The 20,279-nt window shown below is 49.5% G+C and overlaps 2 protein-coding genes across 2 annotated transcripts; one reads left to right on the forward strand and one right to left on the reverse strand.

Annotated features, from left to right (window-relative positions):
- Positions 1-367: 367 nt before the first annotated feature.
- On the forward strand, positions 368-5,995 carry YBX2 (Y-box binding protein 2). The gene is given in 11 exon segments (XM_036768744.1): positions 368-515; positions 1,002-1,065; positions 2,524-2,557; positions 3,509-3,598; positions 3,932-3,961; positions 3,963-4,217; positions 4,640-4,743; positions 5,167-5,344; positions 5,449-5,598; positions 5,756-5,840; positions 5,961-5,995. Coding segments are annotated over 10 exon segments (1,104 nt in total). The 3' UTR covers positions 5,807-5,840; positions 5,961-5,995.
- A 658-nt stretch (positions 5,996-6,653) lies between these two features.
- Positions 6,654-14,021, reverse strand: SLC2A4 (solute carrier family 2 member 4). The gene is made up of 11 exons (XM_036768745.1): positions 13,620-14,021; positions 11,929-12,045; positions 11,477-11,649; positions 11,185-11,309; positions 10,935-11,050; positions 10,597-10,759; positions 10,197-10,384; positions 9,692-9,796; positions 9,380-9,481; positions 8,626-8,829; positions 6,654-7,863 (listed from the first exon to the last, which is right to left on the reverse strand). Exons 1-11 carry the CDS (start codon positions 14,004-14,006, stop codon positions 7,660-7,662), a joined length of 1,884 nt encoding a protein of 627 aa, XP_036624640.1. The 5' UTR covers positions 14,007-14,021; the 3' UTR covers positions 6,654-7,659.
- Between the last annotated feature and the right edge of the window lie 6,258 nt (positions 14,022-20,279).

Consider the following 20,279-nt stretch of genomic DNA (forward strand, 5'->3'; position numbering starts at 1 on the left):
GCGGGGAAGAGGGCGCCTTCCCGAGGCCTCTCCACACGCTTCACATCGGCTTGGCCGGCGGCCGCGGCGAGGAGCGGGGAGGGGGCGTGGTGCGAGGGAGAGGCTCGGGGCGCGAGGACCGGGCGGAGAGGCGGGGGCGCTAGCGGGCCGGGCGAGAGTGGGAGCGCGCGGGCGGGGGGGAGGGGCCGGGGCGGAGGAGGAGGTGGAGGAGGAGGCGGCGGCAACGGAGGCGGCGGGGGCCGGTACCGGACCCGGCGGGATGAGCGAGGCGGAGACGGCGGCAGCTGCCCCGGCGGCGGATGCGGCGGGGGTCGGGGTGGTGTCGCCCGGGGGTGACCTGCAGAAATCCGGCGTTGGCGGTGGCGGGATGGGAGGGGGAGTGGGAGCCGCCCCCGCCCCGTCCCCCGCTGGGATCCCCGCAGCTCCGGGCCCCGCAGCCCCAGGCGCCCCGACGACTGCAGCCCCGGGGACCCCCGCACCCCCCGCCCGGAGCCAGGCGGACAAACCGGTGCTGGGTGAGGGGACCGGGTCTGGGGGCCTGACACCTGAGGGGGCCTCGGGAGGAAGCTCTGGTTGGATGGGTAGAGCTGAGGGTGCAGGTGAATGAGGGGCCAAGGTCAGGAAGAGTCGGCAGCCAGGTGAGCCCCACTGGAGGACCTAGGGAGAGACAGCTAGACTCAGGAGGCGCTGGGGGAACCTTGTCCCCTAGGTGGGGGTCCCTGGCGGGGCAGGAGCAGCGATGACTGTGAGGGAGCTGCCTTGGAATTGAACGTGGTGGAGTTTAGGACCTCTGTGGAGCACGAGGTGGGGTTATTTGGAAGTTCAAAGAAGTAGAATTGTTTGGGGTAGGTTAAGCTCCCTGAAGCTAAGCAGGTGTGGCCGTCCTGCGGTGAATAGGTTAAGAGTGGGGCAGGACTTTGATGTGTGCTCCGAATGGATTGAGCCTAACTCCATCTCTCTTCCCCTGCCCTATTCTCCCTACTTGGACCTCCCCCTGGCAGCAACCCAAGTTCTGGGCACTGTCAAATGGTTCAACGTCCGAAATGGTTATGGATTCATCAACAGGTACCTAAGGCAGGGAAGGGGTGGGCTGACTGTGTGGTTGGAGGATCCATAACTTCATCCAGACCCTTTTTTGAGGCACATGGTTGCCCCAAATGTCAGCTGAAGCTGATTTGAACGTCTTTAACCACTGCACAAATACCTCGCCCTTATATGGAAAATGAAGCCTTCCCTAATCGAGCCCTGTCTTCCCGTTTTATTCTACAGCAGAGGGTTAATTCTCTAGGAATCCACCAACTTGGCTGCGAGTCTGCCACACCCCCTTGGAATTGCCCAATTGCCTCTCATTTGTCGTGCCTTCGGGGCAGGATAAGTGTGAAGAGCTTTTCCTACTCGGGAAGATCCCCACCTTCCCTCAATTTCCTCTTGGAGGTGTTCCTTTCCCCTTTTCAGTAATCTCTAGAAGGAACGATTGGCTCAGTATTAATTCTACGATACACCTTCCTTCCTATCAGGTGGAAACAGGAGGTTATCTACTCCGCCCCCTTTGAAACTTCAGTTAAGACTGTTAAATACAAAGGAAAGTCAAAAGTGAGGTCTCCCCCAGTAGGCTTTCCCCCAACATCGGCTCCCTGCCCAGTTTGTCTCTCGGGAAGACCCTAGGCAGCCTCTTAGCTGTCTGACCTTTGGCAAACTCAGCTGCCTTAGTGCCTGAATCATCCAGTCTGGGAAAGCTAGAGATAGGTTGTGTTAGGGTTATGGCAAGGGTAGGGCTAGACAATGAATGAGTATTTCTACTTCCTCACTTAAATCTCCCTCCAACTTGTTCTCACCAGGGTTTCCAGTCAAGTGGGAATGTCCTGACCCTGGGGATTGGGATCCATCCACAGATCTAGGGTTGGGGGGGTTCCCCCCCCAGTGGCCTCTTGGTGAGGGTTCCTGGCTCCTTGTCTCCCCTCCCTGAACCTGTTCTGCATCTCCTGTTCCACCTCCCCCACCTTTCTCCCTCCTCCTCCTGCAAGGAAGAAGGAAGGAGGTAGAGTGGAATTTTCCAACCACTTTGAAAAGGGGAGGAGGAACAGCTTCACCCAGCACCACCCAGTTCTTGAGTTGCCCCTAGGTGTAGAAGGTGGGGCAGAAGCAAGCAGAGAGCTGTCCCATTTCTTGGGCACCTTGGCAGCTTCAAGGTGCCTTTGCCAGTTTCCCACAAGGCTAGTTTTCCCACCTGGGTTCTAGATTTGTGCCCTTCCTCTCTCTGGCCACACCTTCACCTGACTTTACCTTTTCCCACCTGGAGCCCCAGACAGCTGCTGATACTCTGGTAATGCCTGCAGGAACCATCCCTCCCACACACACACAGAAAAAAAAAAAACCCAAAAAACCCAACCCCTTTGAGAAGCACTGGATAAGAAAGTAGCAGTTAATTGGTTAGGAAGAGGGAAATCATATTTGGAGTATACCCGCAAAACCCCAACCATTGCTTCAGCCCCCCCGCTAATGATGCCCCTTCCCATTTCACAGGAATGACACCAAGGAGGATGTCTTTGTCCACCAGGTAAGAGTCAGGCTTCTCAGGTAGGATCAGAAGATACAAGGATCATTTCCTTTGTTGAATGTCACAATGACCATCATCTCTATTTGCTTAGTGTTAACATCCTCAGAATGGGAATCTGTGCTATGGCAACCCTAAAAAGGGTATTACTATTGCCTCCAATTCCATTATGTCCCATCTGTGACAAGTGCCTGAAATAACTATCATTAGTCACCTTTAAAGCATCAAAGGCTTTTGTTAATTCACAGTAACCTGCTAAAAATGGGTAGTGCCTGTTCATAGGCCTGTGATTGAAGTGGAATAAGGGATTCCTTCTATCAATGTGGGTCAGTACCTTCTCTTTAACTTATAATCAAATTTACCTAGCGAACTGAGAGCTTAAGGGCCTTGACTGGGATCACACAACTAGCATATGTCAGAGGCTGGACCGGAGCTCAGGTTTTCTAACTTTTGAGTTCGGCTCTCTATCCACTATTGCCCATTAGTTAGTTGAATGAATTAGCATGAATTAGTTTCTCAGGTTAGCTGTCAGCTATCCAGAACACAACAGGAATATTTTAACTGGGGAGGAAAAATGACCTAAATAGGATCGATAAATTTAAGGAAAGAATGGACAGCAAAACAAACTTTGCCCAACTTGGAATCTTGTCACTGCTGTACCTGCATTCTGTTGTAAGTTTGTCTCTCTTCTCACACACCATCTCATTTCCCTAATGGGAAATCCCTAAGGATGTCTGGGTAGGAGGTAGGGTTTGGACAGCAAGACACCAAGGTCCCTAGTCCTACATCTTAGCCTTTGGATTACTGTTGGCAAATCCTTCCCCCTGCCCCCAAAATTCCTGAATATGTAGTTTACTGAGCATTAAAACAAAGGGTATTTGATATTAATGGGTAAAAGAGATCTGTGTGTTCCTGTCTTGTCCCAGCTCTACTCACTGCTTTTTCCCCAACCAGACAGCCATTAAAAGAAACAACCCTCGGAAGTTTCTGCGAAGTGTTGGGGATGGGGAAACGGTGGAGTTTGATGTCGTGGAAGGAGAGAAGGTTTGGGGGATTCGTGGAGGGGCAGGAGGACCTAGAAATATGGAAGAATAAAGATTAAGGGAAGGGTAGTCCTGGGCCCATAACCTCATGTGGTTATCATGTACCCTACTTTCTGGCCCTTCTCCCAGTCTAGAAGGTATGGGGGCTGCCCTAGCGTATTACTCCCAATCAAGAGCTGGAATGCTAGAGAAGAGGTTCTAAATTAATTTTAGTGCCCTCTGATACTAGCCCTAAGAAAAGAGTAAGAAGTCAGTGATGTCTTCTGAGTGGGTCATGTGGGGTGGGCAGGGGGGAGTAGGAGTTGGGAAAGAGTTCTGATTTTTTCCATTCCAGGGTGCAGAAGCTGCTAATGTGACTGGTCCAGGGGGGGGTACCAGTGAAGGGCAGTCGCTATGCTCCCAACCGACGCCGTTTTCGTAGATTTATTCCCCGGCCACGCCCTGCTGCACCCCCACCCCTGGTGGCAGAGGCCCCTACAGGGGTAGCAGAGCCAGGTAGTGAAGGGGAACGGGCTGAGGACCCCACTCAGCGACCTCGCCGCCGCCGCCCACCCCCCTTCTTTTACCGACGACGTTTTGTTAGGGGCCCTCGGCCCTCCAACCAGCAGCAGCCTATGGAGGTGAGAGAAAGTTTGTATTTCTGGTGTCCCTAAAGGGCAAAGGCCTAGAAGGAGGAAGCCAAGAACTAGGTAGTGCCATGACCCTAGGAGAAAAGCAAGATATTAAAAGGGATCATAGTTTTGAACCAGAAAAGACCTCAGAGCTCATTGCATCCTACTCCCAATGACTTTCCTGGGGTCACACAGCTAGTTAGTGTCTGAGGCAGAATTTGAACTCTGGTTCAGTGTTTCTATCCACTAAACTACCTAGATGACCAGAAAGAAAAACATGGCAGTGGTGGGGAGGGGAAAGGAGAGAGAAGCTGCTTGGGTCTTTGTGTGAATCAGGCTAAGCTAAGGACATTTTGGTTCTAGGAAGTGGAGCCTGACCCCAGCTTTATATATTTTGAAAATTCACAAACCCCAGTTTTGTATATCTTCAGGGTACAGATGGGGTAGAGCCCAAAGACCCAGCCCCCTTAGAAGGGGACCAGCAGCAGGGAGATGAACGTGCACCTCCACCCAGATTCCGACCCAGATATCGAAGGTAAGCATACCTCCCCCCTTCTCAGCAATAATATCTAAAGATTGATTCGCATCTATCAGTATCCATGAGCCCCCTTCCTCTTCTACAACTACTACTGGTTTTCTCAAAAGTGGACATTGAGCTCTAAGAGAAGCAATAAATGACTGAGATTAGGGGTAGGAAATTAGGAGGCAGTGTGCCTAGCTTCTAAGGGTACAAGACTTTTAAGAGCAGGAAACCTAGCTCTGAGGAGGTTGGAGGGAGGAGGGAGGAGGGAGCCAAAACTGTGGGCCTGGGTTCATGGCTTGTGGCTTATTAGCAGCTGTATGTTTCTTCCAAGGCAGAACCAGGTAGGTTGGAAAACCAGAGAGCTAAAGTGGGGGGCAGCAGGCAGGAAGGATGTCTCACCCTAATCTCGATATGATTTTTCTCCCCAACTCCCAGGCCTTTCCGTCCTCGGCCTCCACAGCAGCCCACCACTGAAGGTGGAGATGGAGAGACCAAACCCAGCCAGGGTCCCACAGATGGCTCGAGGCCTGAGCCCCAGCGTCCCCGAAATCGGCCTTACTTTCAACGTAGGAGGCAACAACCTCCTGGTCCCCGGCAGACTACAGCCCCTGAGGTCAGAGCTAGGGGAAAATTAGACTGTATGTGTGGGGGTAGTAGTTATGAAGATAGGAAGGAGAAAGCTGAAACCAGCCCCCTTCCCTGTCCTTCTCCACGCAGGCTGATAACAAAGAGCCAGTAACCCCAGGCCCACCCCCAGCAGGTGCCCCTACCCATCAGGAGACCCCAGCAGAGGCAGTCAAGCCCATGCCACCTCCTGCGGACACACCTTCCCAGCCCCGACTGGAGCCACAGCACCAGCTTGTGGATGTGAATTGCGGGCTGGTGCAGGGTGGGGAAGCCCAGGGGTTAGGATTGGGGGGGGGTTGGGTAGACTTGGGTAAAGGGGAGTAGAGAACAGGGGAGAGTGGGTTGTGGTTAGGCATTCTAGTTATAGAGACACTTCTCACTATTCTTTTCTCTTCAGACCTCAACCCCAATAACCAGTGGGGACTCCCCTACCACCTTACTGGAGTGATTCCAACTAGGGGGACAGCTAGAGCAGCTACCTGGTTGAGTATCCCAATGCCTGAGGCCATATGGAAAGATGGGGGTGGGGTGGAGGGGAGGTAGCATCTTCAAATATTTTCTAACACCTTCATTTTTCTCTCCAATTTGTTTCTCTTCCTTAGGTATCTGACGACTTTTTCCAACTGCTCCTTCCCTGTCTCCCTCCCCCCCTCCAAAAAAATCCATGACATTGAAACAGCAGCCTTCACCCTGTCCCCTCCTTCCCAGGACCCAGGAGGGTAGAACAACTTTTTAATTTGGTTCAACCCCCACCCCCACCCCCAAGGGTGGAAGGAAGGGAGTACATCTTTTGTCCCCTGGAGCCAGATCTCCCTTCCCCCCCCACCCCAGTTTATTTTTTGGGTCTTCTCCCTCCCCCACCCCAAACTCTGAAGCCATTTGGTGAAATGTCATGTGCCACCTGAGCCTCCAGTAAAAAAAAAAATTTGCACAGCTGTCCATGTTTCCGCCTCTACTCTGTTCTCAGGACCAGAATCTAGGGTGATGAGTGATCAAAGAGTGTATTGGAATGTTGGTCCAGGTGGTCTGCTTGGTGGGTGTACAAACTATTGCTATGGGGCTAGAGCATGCTTCAGCATCAGAAGAAGGCTTGGGAGAGTAGGAAGTAGGCTGGGCTAGGTATTAAAGGGACAGACACTAACAGAAGTCTGACATTTGTCTCAGGTTTGAGAAAGAGCCAGCTCTAATTCTGTATCCCTTTAAAGAAGTAGCACACTTGCTTTTTATACAGTGACCTTTATATATACATTATGTATAATCTGTTTTGGTTTTTTCTTTCTACACAAACATATAAAAATGTTCTAAGGCTCCAATCAGCCTTTTTATTACACCAACAGAAGCCTCCACTTTTTTCTATTTTTGGTCAGGAGCTCAAAGGGCTACCTGTACAAAACCTACTTCAGGGTGAGAGTGAGTTCGGTGGGAGACAATGCCCCAACTAAGTGGGAATCCACAAAGCAGAAAGACCTACTGGCATATTTGGGCTAATGTTCCCCAAAGGACAGAATAAAGGGAGGTATCATCCCTAGAGTGTTCCCCACCATGTGCAGTCTCCCCAAAAAGACAGAATGAAAGGAGGTATCTGTTTCTTCTAGAGCTCTCCCCTACTATGTGTACAGTCTTCCCAAAGGACAGAATGGAGTGAAGGGAGGTATCTTCCCTAGAACTCTCCCTACTATGTGCACTGTCTTCTCAAATGACAAAATGAAAGAGTGAAAGGAAGTACCTTCCCTATAGCTTTCTCAGCATAAGAATTCTCCCCACTGCCTACCACCCATTTATTTAGCTTTGTCAAGTTGTGCATGAGGGGTAATCTGCTAATATGAAGTCAAGAGGGAATGCGAACTTAGGGAGCTGGGCCTTAGGCTTCTTCCTCTTTAGGAAGGCAGGATGCCCATATTCTTCTTTCCCACCTGGAAAAGTTAGTTCTCAGGGATCTGTTATTCTCCTTCTTTACAGCAGGAAGTAATACAAATTTGAGGCTAAAGATAAAGAGAAGGGACCAGGGAACCCTTGGGAGTGAGGAGGTTGGGGACAAAGTCTGGCCTATATTTACACCCAAAACCCAACCACTATAGACAAATAATCCAAGAGATTCACGATAAAGGGAATGGGTTTGACGAGGGGGGGGTGGGGGAGGGGCAATTCAAGCCATGAATTTTAGCCCCCAATATCACCAGATATTCCTTCCTGCCCTTGAGAGGGTTGGAAAGGGAAACATAAAGTGCTTCAGGGAGGAAGAGAGTTCAATTAAGGGAGAAGAAGGGGGAAAGGTGTACTTGTCACCTTCCACCCTGCCTCTCAGTCATTCTCATCTGGTCCCAGGTATTCAAGCTCTGTGCTGGGCTTCACCTCCTGTTCCAGCAATGATGGGGTCCGTCGGAAGGCTGCAGATATCTGGTCAAATGTTCGGCCTCGTGTTTCTGGCACCTTCAAGTAGGTGAAGAGAAAGAAACCAAGCAGGAGGACAGCAAAGAGGAGGAAGACATAAGGGCCAGTGGCATCCTAGAGTAAAAGTAAGGAAGAAGTAGCTAGCTTAGGCAAAGGGTGGCAACAACTCACAGGACTACTAGCTTAGGGTGGTGGTCCTTGTAGGGATGGGGAAGGAGGGTTGGCGGGGGCTTAACAGCAGGTTAGTAGTTTATTTTAGGGAGGGGAGTAGAAGTTACAGAAATGAGGATTTGAATTAAGAGCAAAGGTCCATTATTTATTTAAACACATTTAATTCAAAGAATAATTACTCATAAAAAACTGCATTTCTTCCCCAACTTGTTTTTTTCTGAGCACTACCCTAGTCTGGGAATCTCTCTTTGCTGTATCACTAGGCTGAGAAAATCCTTGATCAACAATAGGCGGCCTTCAGGAAAAGGCTGGATGACTACTTGTTAGGTATGTTGTAGAGAGGATTCTGGTTTAGGTATAAGTTGGACTAGATAGCCTCTGAGGCCTCTTCCAGCTCTGATATTCTATCAATGGGAACCAGAGAAAGGAGACTATACACACATATGTACATATATGTGCATGTATGAATACAGACATATAAATATACATACACATATGTCTTTCCCATCAGTTAGGTCTTGAGTTTTTAACGTATTTGGGGGTCAGGTGGTAGCAGGGAGGTGGAGATAACAGAAAACAGAAAATAAGAAGTTAGAGTATCTCCTCCCTACACTGCAGTTAATGATCTGATGGGAAAAATCTCTACCTGGAATTCACCTGTGAGGTATGTCATGTGTATGATGAGTTGGGGAAGGAAGGACTCACCGCAATGTACTGGAAGCTCATACCCACGATGAAATTACATGTCCAATTGGAGAAGCCAGCCAGAGCCATGGCAGCTGGTCGGGGTCCCTGACTAAAGAGTTCAGCCACAATGAACCATGGGATAGGACCTGGGCCAATTTCAAAGAAAGCCACAAAGCCAAAGATGGCTATCATACTGGCATAGCTCATGGCAGGAACCCGTTCCTAGGAGGCAAGGATAACAGAGACAATCCATTTACACCCCAAATGCTTTCCTGTGTCTTCTAGCTCCTCAAATAGTTTTGTACAGAGAAAAACTACAAATTCTAGTCCTGGGGTATCAGCTCCCCTAGGTCAGAAATCCCTTGGATCCTTTAGGGGAATTATAGTTCCAAAAGCTATCCTAATGAGGACTGAGGGGAATACAAGTCACAGCAACATCTGGGTCAGCCAGTTCCCTCAATACATAGCAAGTCTCTTAAGGGCATCTGAGGATCATAAAGGCCAAGTGCCCCCATAGCTAGGGAGCGATGACTGTCTCAGAGACTGAGTTTCCTTTCTTCTGGGAAGGCCAAGGAAAACACAGGGATTGAGGAGATGATGACATCCCCTTTCTGGGACCATGGAGATTGTCTCAGAAATAGCATTGCTATACACTCCCTGCCCCTCCTTTGGGATCAGAGCTTCACAGGCATTTCCTAAGTGTGGTGACTCTCCCCAGAAGTAGGCATTGACATTTCTCCACCCCTCCCCCAACCTAGCCCAAGGTCATCACCAGCAGGAGAAGAGCCACAGTCATCAAGATAGCACATCCACACATTCCAGCCAGGCCCAAGAGATGTAGTGTCCGACGCCCAGCCCGTTCCACTAGAAGTACCTGGGCAGAGAGGAAAAAAAGCAAGAGGCCTTAAGGTTGGGTCTCTAAGTGGACAGTAAAATGGAGGAAGGGATGAAGAAGGAAGGGAAGAAAGTCCAGACAATGAGAGACTACAACAAGGAGGGAGCTACTTTCCAGCTCTACACCTTTATATCCTAGGGAGGTAGGGTCTTTGCCCTTGCAAAAGATATCCCACATCAGCACTATTACCGAGACCAAAGTGAAAGCTGTGTTGACCACGCCTGCTCCAATGGTAGCATATGCTGGCTGTCCTACCCCTGCTGACTCAAAGATGCTAGTTGAGTAGTAGAAAACCTGGGTATAGGGAAGAAGGAAATGCAAAATGGATGAGAAGCCCTCTCCTTGTCTACTAACCAGCTTATATTGTCCCAGTTTTCTGATCCCTCAATCTAGTATGTCTCTGCAGCTGTGTGGCTGTCCATTTAATAATTCTTAGTTCTTTTTCTTCCTTAACACAAACACACACCCTCCTTACTTCCCCCCACCCCGCAAAGGCTTTTTGTCCAAGAGTTTTAGCTCCCCTACCATCCCCATTCCTCTTTCAAATCTATATCTTCTCTAGTCTACTTGTTTCTGGTTCTATGACCTGCCATTGCCCCACCTCAAACCCCACTCCTCCACGTGTCTCTATTCCTTCACCTTTCGGTCCCCGGCCCTCTCCCCAGGGTACCTAGTCCTTGGGTTACATCCTTACGGCATTGATCCCTGACAGCTGCTGGCTGAGCTGCAGCACAATGGCAATGACCAGGGGCTGCCGGTGGGTTCGGCTGTGGAGAAGCTGGAGCAAGGAAAGGGGCTGCTCCCGTTCTAGCTGGCGTTTCTCCTCCTTCAGCTCTGCTAGTGCTCCAGATACATCTGCCCATCCAGTCAGTTGCTTCAGACCTTGGAAGGGAAAGAGGATTTAGGGCTGGAGGATAAATTCCCGGGTCCTTAACAAAAGCAGGGACTTAGGCAAAAGAGAGTCAGGGAGACAGAGATGGGAGTGAAGAAATTTGAAGGAGATCCTGAGGGAAAGCATTTGGGAAGAGGTACGCCTGATGCATGGGATTTAGATGTTTGGGTCCCTTTGTCATTGGAAAGAGGAAGTATCTTACTTTTTCTGGCAGGTCCTTCAAGGTTACGGATGATATAAAGGTATCGGGGGCTCTCTGGGCAGAAGGGCAATAGCACAAGCTGAAGGAGGGTAGGAAGAACCGTCAAGCTCATCAGCAGTGGCCACAACGTCTCTGTTCCCAGCATGGAATCCAAGCCCAGGACCTGGGGGAGGAGAGAGAAGGAGAAAGAGAGAGGATATGAGATGAAACTTATTTCTCCTTCTCCTACCCCTAACTCCACCTCTTTTCTCCTGGCTCTGCAATTCCATCTCCCTGAGACCCTCCTTTTATCTACGTTTCAATCCCCCCAATAAGGACAAAGGGTAAAAACTGGTTACCTGGGCAACCAGGATGCCAATGACTATGGCCAGCTGATTGAGGGTTCCTAAAGCTCCCCGAAGATGAGTAGGAGCAATCTCCCCTACGTACATGGGGACCAGTCCTGATGTGAGCCCTGGTGAGATAGGAGAAAGGTCATAAGAGATATTTAAAATTCCATATCCACCATGCTCATGCCTCCAGATTCTTAGGTTGGGGGCAAATTCAAATTCTTTCAAATAACTGGGGAGGAGGGTTCCCAGTGGATACCTGAGAAGGCGCCAATGAGAAATCGTCCAAGAATGAGCATCTCGTAAGAGGCAGCTGCCTTGGCCAAGCCCATGAGTGCTCCTCCCAGAAGAGCCACACCATTATTGACCATCATGGCACGCTTCCTAGAGGTGCCAGACACAGAAGCCCAGAAAGAGAGATGTTAAGTGGGGAGGGGTAAGGGGTGATGGTGGAAATTGCCCATGTTGTGACTCTATCCCCATTCTCTCCACACCTGGCAAAATCTCCCTTTTCCCACGCTGCCCCTTACTCTCCCTTTAGCCCCTGTTACCTGCCCAACCACTGTGAGATGATGCCAATGAGGAAGGAGGAGATCATGCCACCCACAGAGAAGATGGCAACAGAGAGAGCCCAGAGAGTGGTGAGGGTGCCTGGGGGGATCGATCTGGGGGCATCAGGGCCTTGACGTGCCAGCCATGTTTCATTGTAACTCTGTTCAATCACCTGAAGGAAAGGCAGTAAGCACTGGTGAATTCCCTTTAGAGCCTTATTCTTACCCCAGTCTTACCCCTGTGACCTAAGAGGGGCTCTTTAGCTTCCTTTAGCTTCAGGAGAGTCCCTTCTCTGTTTTTCAAGCATCCCAAGTATCACATGTTCTTATTACTGTCTCTTATCCCCTTTACCAAATCTTTCAGGGTAGCATCCATCTGAAACCCACTTCCCTAGGGGACCCAGGTAGCCCTCTTCAGCCCCCATCAGTGCCATACTATCCAGGCCCCTCACCTTCTGTGGGGCATTGATAACCCCGATGTTGTAGCCAAACTGGAGGGAGCCAAGCACAGCAGAGAATACTGCAAGGATCAGGGTTCCTGTCACCCGCTGTTGTGGAGGGTCCCCCTCCTAGATAGTGAACAGGCCATATCAAGGACCCAGAATTCTGAGCTAACCATTTTTAAACTGTTAACCTTCCACCCCCAGGCCCATAACTGGGGCACTGAATGAAGTAAACTGGGCCATATTAGGAATCTAATTCAGATCCCAGTGTAAACAGGAGGAACAGATGGAATCTACCCACCCCCACACATATGGGAACACAGAAATTCACTCTAGCCTTAAAGCAAGCCCCTCCCCCCCCCCACCCCAAGGGAAAAGCTGAAAGCCTGGACAAATGGGCTCTTGACCAGGATAAAACTGGGCACGGGTAAGAAAATTGGCGGGTTATAAAGCCATTTTCCTCTGTGACTATCTCATATCACCTTTTGATAGCCCAGATCCCAAACTTTCTCCAAATCCTGGTGGCTTGTGCCCTCTCATCTTTTTGCCACCCTCCCAGTAATTTGTCAAAGTGTAACTTATAGCCCTTTTCTACTGAAGAGGTTGAAGAGGATAGTTCTAATACGGTCATCTAGGTCACTGAAATAAGACTTAAAGGAAAGAATTTCAGCTACCTCCTCTTGCAGAGGCCCCCCCTTCAGTAGAATATGCCAGAGATTTTCGGGGGGGGAGGAGGGGGGTACCCAAAGGAGTCAGGCGGGAAGGTGGTGGTGAGGGTGGAGGTTGGCAGGGTAGATGCTGGCAGCACAGACTGTCTCTCCAGTGGAAACCTGAGCTGGAGGCTGGGGGAAGGGGGGCGCCTTATGACACTCCCCTCTTCCCCCCTCCCCCTCTCTAACTGTGGAGCCAAAGGGAAAGTTCAGAGACCTGGAGAGAAGCCAAGTGTGTGTGTGTGTGTGTGTGTGTGTGGTGTGTGTACACGGGGGGGGGGGGGGCGCGGGCGGGGATAGGGACTCACATGAAAGAAACTAGCCAAGAGGAACAGGACAGAACAATTACAACCCAAATGCCCGGACTGATCAAGACCCCAGATGTCCGCCCCTCCCATCCCCCAAATGACTCAGAATATGACATGCCAGGCAGTGACCCTGCAGGTTCATCTCTAGCCCCCCCTCCCCCAAACACATGATGGGAGCATGGGTGTCACAGACAGTGGCATCAATCACACTAGGGACGTTGACCTGGAGACACAGAGAAAGACATGTATTGGTGCTCCAGCTATTCTTTCCGATACTACCGCACGTCCTATACATGAACGGGAGTCCCATGTCCCCACATTTGAGACTCGACACCTTTCCATAAGACACTCCCCACCCCCACCCCACCCCCACCCCGCCTTCTAGATTCAGTTTTTGACAGATGCTGACTGAACCCCTCCCCTCGAATCTCCCTCCCCACAGTGGTGAAGTCCTAAAGTCACGGGATTGCTCAGCCACGGTATAAATAACCAGAAAGCCCCTACCGCCCCCTCCCCCGCCCAGTACCACCCCCTACTCACCACAGCCCCAGAACCCGTAGGTCCTGCGCAGGAATCTTACGCCCCCGGTCCCCCCCCCCACCATAAATACACTCGGTAGGAAAAGGGGGAACCTAGAGAGAATCCCTCCCAACCCAATTTCCAGAAAGCCGGCTTTCCCTACCTCGGACCAGATCTGCTGAAACCCCGACGGCATCTCTGTGACGAAGAGGAAAGAAACTTGGAGGTGGGGCGAGGGTATAGGAATACCAGAAAAGAATTGGAAATAGAACTGGGAATCCGGGGAGAAGCTGGATGAGCCGGAGAGAAGTAGGGAGCAAAAAGATGACCGGAGGGAGATAAACTGGTGGGAAGTAGGGGAAAGGAACTGGAGAAAATTTGGAAGGAGGGAATTGGGGAAACAAGAAAAGAGGTGAACGGGAACACTAGGAGGGGAACCCGGAGTAGAGGAGCTGGAGAGGAGCGGGGCAAGCGGGTAACTATCCCGTCCGGGCACAGGGGAGAGACCCGGAGAACCCCCCCACCCCACACCTAATCCTTGAGTCCCCATCCCCTCCAACAAACCACACCCCTCATACATGAGCCACGCCTTCTCGCAACACCCATTGGCTGAGATCCCATACCCCCCCCCCCCCCGTCACGATCCTCCCAGGAGGGCCAAAGAAACTCCGCCTTCTTCAGAGAGCCCAAGGGGAGGAGCTTGGGGAAAGTCAAGAACCACTAAAATGAAGGGCGCTCGCTGCTGTGTTTATTGGCTACGAGCCATGGGGGCCGTCCAGGGAGACACACCTCCTCAGCTCGGGTCTTCCCCTCCACTCAGAAACGACCCAAAGTAACTGGGAGAAAACGGTCCCGGAGAAGGAGGGGTCACGCTCCCCTTGGGCAACCATTGGCTTAGGTGTGCAACCACACCCCTCCTGCCTGGTGCTGGGGAAAGGTCTCCTACCTCCGCTCCTCAGGCGCCACCCGTCCTCTGCTTGTGCGCTGGCTGGGGAAACGTACAAGGGTGGACTCTCGTGTGGGTTTTTGAAGGGAAAGGGCCTAGATGGATGGAGACCCCCGAACGAGTGTGTCTCGGGTGGGGTGGCCAGAGCGGGGCGGAGCAGAAAAGGACGCGTGCCGGGGCGGGATTCCTGGGTTCGGGGGTGGAGTGGCAATGGCCTGAAGTAACCCTCACTAGATATATTTTTAGCTCCTGCCTTGGGAGCCGTCAAATGTCAGGTCCCGAGAGTAACTCCTCGTCCCAGGTCGAAAAGGAGGCGGCCAGGGTAGCGGGACAGGGAATTTAAAGGGCCGTCATTGCTCCACGCTTCTCGAAGGAAGGAGGGGCTGAAGAGGTATTGCTAATTGTCTCTCCGCTAGTCCGACAATCAGTCAGTCAATAAATATTTATCAAAAGCCTGCTGCTTCCTTGGTATCTCCCAGTAGAGGGAAAAGCTCTGGTCCCGGAGTCAGTGGCCCTGAGATCCAATCCTGCTTCCGATGCTTTTCTACCTGTGTGATCTGGGCAAATAACTTAAACTCCCTGGGTCTTATTTTACTCATCTGTAAAGTGGTGTGTGTGTGTGTGTGGGGGGGGTGTTAGCAGCAGCCTTGGATGAGCTATAAGTTTAGGATTCTTTTCATTTATGTCCCGCTTTGGGTGTTACTCAGATCCCTCCCTCCCCTCCCCCGCCTGCCCTTTCTTTCGCTGATTGTCTTTAGTTTTGTAGCTCTCTCTCCTTGTGCCGGTCACGTTGTAGGGCCCTTCCCCCAAGGGCAGCTGCTCGGAGGTGGTGGCCAGGGTAGGACGGGCGGAAGAGTGTGAGCAGCAGGAGGGACAGGTGGCTGTGGTGAGCCATCAGGTCACCATCCCGTGGGGGACATCAGAGCCGCCCTACACGTGTCATGCAGGCACCGGGGGCCTGAAAAGGTAGAGACATACTCATGTTGACAGAAATAGGCACAAAAAGGGGGACAGTGACAGAGATAAAGGGTCCCCTCCAAACTGTCTCAAATGATTAGCTCCTGTGTTTCCCATTCCCTGAAGCCCTAAGGCTCCAGCTGTCACTTTCTGTTCTTCAAAAGCCACTAAACATTCAGTTTAGCCTCCCAGTGTGGACGAGGGAAGAGGGATATACCCCACGTTGGGTCACCACAGTCATGTCATTGGGGTACAGCTTGCTGACTCCGTACACCTATGGGGAGAGAGACAGAGTTGGGGGGAAGGCAAGTGTGTGGTGGGGAAAAAGAAATGGGGACAGATGCAGCAGTAGTGACACCTGGAGGGAAGAAGAGGAACTGAAAAAGGAATTAAGGTCAGAAAGGTTAGGGGCTTGATTCTAGAGAGCCTTGAATGCCAAAGAGTTTGGCTCCCATGACCTTTCTATGTGTCCTCAGTTTTCTCATCTGTGAAATGTCGGGATGAAACTAGATTGTCTCAAAGGTTTCTTCTAATTCTGATATCCTATGGGTCTAGCCCCGCAATTCTGATTGTTCTAGGATCCGGCGAGCATCAGTAGCCTGTAAATCCTATCCAGTTGCTTGGGATCCCGGGGACTTTCTCAGATTATTGTGTGGAGCTGCTACCATCTGATTTTTTCTGTATATAGTGCCCTCTTCAGAGACACTCCCCAACTGGGCCCTTGGTCCCCAGAGGGTTGGAATACCCCTGCTTGGTTGACTATTTCTCCTAGAAAGGAGAAGACAGAGCTAATAGCTGATGGCCTTTACTGAATTTTTTTCAGTAAAGTAGGTGAGGACCTTTAGTGAGAGAAAGAGGAAAGGGATGTTTATAGGGTTTAAGGAGAATATAGAAGGTACAGCCACTATTAGAAGTGTGATGGGAAATTAGTTCAGGAAGCATGAAAAGATAATCACACAAACAGCGCCCATCTGAAGCTAGATGATACAAATTTGTAATGGACTCCATCAGCATAGTTGCGTCACTTCTTCCTGAAGCATCCAGCAGCACTGGAACAGGAATCAAGGCTGATGATTGGGCAAACACAAGATTGGCATGAGCCAAAAAGTTCACAGGACAATGGAAAAGGGATTGAAGGACGGATATTTGAAATGGACAATTATAGGATCAAGAGTGTGAAAACAGATGATGGACTGAAGGAGCTAGAGGTAATCTGAAATGGCAATGTAAATTTGAAGATCTCTCCATCCATTAATAGGCCCATGGGACCTGCTTGAGTCACATGGAAGCCTGTGGTGGGAGGAGCTTTCTGGACAGGTGGAACAGGATGGAGGAAGATGGGCAGGGCAGTTAGAGATGAGGGAGAGAGAGAAAGCAGGTGGGCAAACAGCTAGCCATGAGTTTTTGTTTGTGGGAAGGCCCGAGCAGGAGGAAGGCTTTGGGATGGTGGTGCTCCCTGCAGTGATAATGTGTATTAACTTCTTTGTTGCTGTGACGGACTTGGCTTTCTGGTGTTTGAATAAATGTTTTGGTTCTGTCTTCCATATGGAGAGTCTGTTATATTTTGCAATTCAGAACTACGCCAGCATATTCATAGTCGCTGTCAGTGCTGTGAATATTGCATTGGTGATATATTTGGCATCACAAACAGGATCGCGAAATATCATATCTCTGTTTGGAGGCAAGAAGGCTTTAGAGGAGGAAATAGATATCCCAGAATGGGAGGATTTACCTTATTCCTCCCTAGCAAGAGAATGGGCTAAAAGCACTGGACCCTATGAAAACTGAAACTGAGGCTACGGAGGGGAGAATCTACAGATTTGGAAAGATGTTTGCAAGGAATACCAATAAAACCAGGGAAAGAACTGGCAGGGCTGTGTAGGAGAGGCTGGATTTTGCTAACAAGTTATTATAGTCTTATGTGTAAAAGCAGAGACAAAGTGCTGTTGGAAAAAATTCAGATGGAAAGCGAGTTGGCTGGTTTGCATGGGAATCTTTCTGTGCCGCAGCATTCGGGCTCTCCTTTAGAAGAGCAAGCTGGAGGGTCTCAGGTGGCAGGAGTACAAATTACTGTTTGGGAGTTGGCTGAGCTTAGTTGCCCCAATGACTGCCAGGAGAACGTGTGGGAGGAAAACGAAACAATGTTAGATGAAGCTTCTCAAGCAGACATTCATCCAATACTAAGAAGAAAGCAGGAGAACCAGGAGGGAAACACAGTGTTCAGGGAGATAATTGAGGATTTTACCCAGCAGGAGGTCACAGATATTTTGAGTCAGTTCACCCAAAGGATGGGAGAATTGTTAATATCTTGCATGATGAGAATCAGTAATGAAGGGGCCAGAGGAGTAGGGATAGACAGCATAGATAGTTTGAAATTCATAGGTATTAGTCAGAATCCTTTTGTACAGTAAACTTTTAGGGATCACCATATGCTAGGAGGTAATAGTACAACCAATCTGTTAGCTTTAGCTGCAGATGGATGCACCAGACAATATGCTACTGACTCTATGTGACCTAGTGGAGAGAGACCCTGGTACTCACTTAGGTATTCTATGAGAAAGTTAAAGGAGGAGGTAACAAAAACTGCAATTATGACCAGAAATGACAAGGTTTATTAGATACCCCCTTAGCAACTTCTCATAGAAATATAATAGTAAAGATGGCTCCTCCTGCTTACAATTACCTAATTCTGACTTTACTAATTGGGGAGCTAGAGCACCCTCTTTCAGAGGTGATAGATAAGCTTTCACAGTTAAGTGACTTAGGGGACTGGGGAAAAGATAAATTTCCTAGAGAGAGAAGAGTAAATAGCCAGCAGATTTAGTCAGAACAGATTGACAAGAAAAAATTGTTTACTTTTGTATTGAGAGGAGGGGTAGGTTTTGGAAGAATAAATGGTATTCCAACTAATGAGCTATATAAAATGTACCAAGAAAAGGGGCTTAATAGTAGATGGAACAGGGAAGTAAGAACTACCCCTACAGATCCTCTTGAATCCTCGTATCCAAGTTTGTCACACCTTCTGGGAGAATAGGAAATTGACCAAGCCCCGGCTCAGATTAAAGAAATACACAGCAGTAAGGAGGATAGGAATTAGTGCAATTTTAGTTGGTTCATAGACTCCAGAAGCGTGGCTGACCTGCTTCTGCTTGTTGTCTCCTTATTTCTTTTTGGTTTTTTGTCTGTTCACCTTGTTTGCTAGATTTGTTTTCTGTAGGTTTGGTACCCTTCACCTGCAGATACCCTTCGCCTGATCACTTAAGCCAGATGTCACCCACAGTCCACGACATGTGACATGTGTCGACCAAGCTCTGGATGCCAGCTAAAGAACTGACCTCTTTAGTGGGACCTCTTGGGGCAGAGACAGATCTACGTCCAATTTCAGCAGGAAGTAGCTATGGAAGAAGAGACTTTTGCCCCTTACCCCAAGATTTGAGGCCCCATTCCTTTGAGGGGGGAATGATGGGGTGCTTTTACTCAAGCCCCACCCTAAGATATTGTTTTGTGTGCTTATTTTGTGATATCCCTGTTATATTGCTATAAAGTTCTGTTGGCACTAATTGCCTCATTGACCTATACAATGGATAAGAAAGATTTTGGAGCCGAATGTACTGGCAAAGTAAATTTGAAGATCTTCCCATCCGTTAATAAGCCCATGTGACCTGCTTAAGTCATATGGAAGCCTAAATCACTTGAAACCTGTGGAGCTCGATGAATGGGTGGAACAGGAAGGGTGGAGCAAGAAAGGTGGAGCAGAGTAGAGGAAGTTGGTGTAACAGCAAGCAAAGTAGGATTTTTTGCTGGACTGAGTTCTAGCCAATCAGGGGCTTGTATGTGGAGTCTAGCCAATCAGACATGTATATTGAGTTCTAGCCAATCAAACATGTGGAGAGTGTTTCAGCCAATCAGAGGCCAACTAGAACTGTATATAAGGAGAGCCGGTGTTGAGAGAAAGCAGACATTGAGAGAGCCAGTGTTGAGAAGAAGAAAATGAAGAGAAGACACAAAGAAGAAAAAGAAGAATGAGCTTTGAGCACTAAGCTGAGAGCAAACCTCTAAGAGCTGAGACAAAACCTCAGAGAGCTGGGAGGAGACTTCTAAGAGTGAAGAGAAGACTTTTGATGGCAGAGACTTGCTAAAGGAGCTTCCAAGCTGTAAAAGCAGAAACCTGCCCATGGGAAGGAGGCTTAGCTTAAGCTCCTTTTGAGAGCTGTTAAAATGAACTGTTAATACAGAGCCTCTGGACTTTGGAGGTGAATTGAGATGGTGGTGCTGGTAGTGTATGTTGTTGCCCTGTTAAGCTTTGTTTTCCCAGAAGCACAAGCTGTGGGCAGGAACCCCTGGAGCTTGTTGTCAGGCAGGAGCAGGAAAAGCTTGGAGTGGAGCTGTCTCCATGAGCTGAGACCTGGAGCAGGAGTGGAGAGCTGACTATGTGTGAATTCAGGCAAGAGTCTGGAGCAGTCAACCTACAGAGGAAGAGCCATGGGACTTGGAAGTCAACCCTGAGTCAAGATGAAAGAGGACTTTACTTGGACACTTGGTATTGATTAAGAAGATTGTTCTTATTGTGACCTGGGGTGGATGGTGTGGTATATTCTGCTACCCCTTAAGGATGCATCGTGCTAGGGAAGAAGACCCTAGCCTGGGATCCCCTGATTGTGTAAACAAGTATTATGGGGAATGCTACTGAGCGCAATGATATATGCTATGTGCCATTTGACATACTGAGTGTTATGAGATATATATGTATACATTAGATGGTATGTTTTGCTTAAGGATGTTGTTATGAATGTTATGCTTTACTTTATTAACAATGCTTTAGTGTATTGCTGAATAGAGAGTTCATTATACTACGCAATTAGACCTTTGAAATTATTCATAGCAGCAGTCCTCAGGTGTGCTGCTGTGATTGGTGTTATA

The sequence above is a fragment of the Trichosurus vulpecula genome, chromosome 7, assembly GCF_011100635.1.
Source record: "Trichosurus vulpecula isolate mTriVul1 chromosome 7, mTriVul1.pri, whole genome shotgun sequence".
Lineage (NCBI taxonomy): Eukaryota > Metazoa > Chordata > Mammalia > Diprotodontia > Phalangeridae > Trichosurus > Trichosurus vulpecula.

Excerpts from the sequence above, each read along its gene's own strand:
- SLC2A4 (XM_036768745.1), bottom strand. The coding sequence starts at position 14,006 with ATGGGGACTCAAGGATTAGGTGTGGGGTGGGGGGGTTCTCCGGGTCTC. Across the intron at positions 10,760-10,934 it reads TTGGCATCCTGGTTGCCCAG|GTCCTGGGCTTGGATTCCAT; the intron begins GTAACCAGTTTT and ends CTCCTCCCCCAG. Across the intron at positions 7,864-8,625 it reads TGAGCTTCCAGTACATTGCG|GATGCCACTGGCCCTTATGT; the intron begins GTGAGTCCTTCC and ends CTTTTACTCTAG.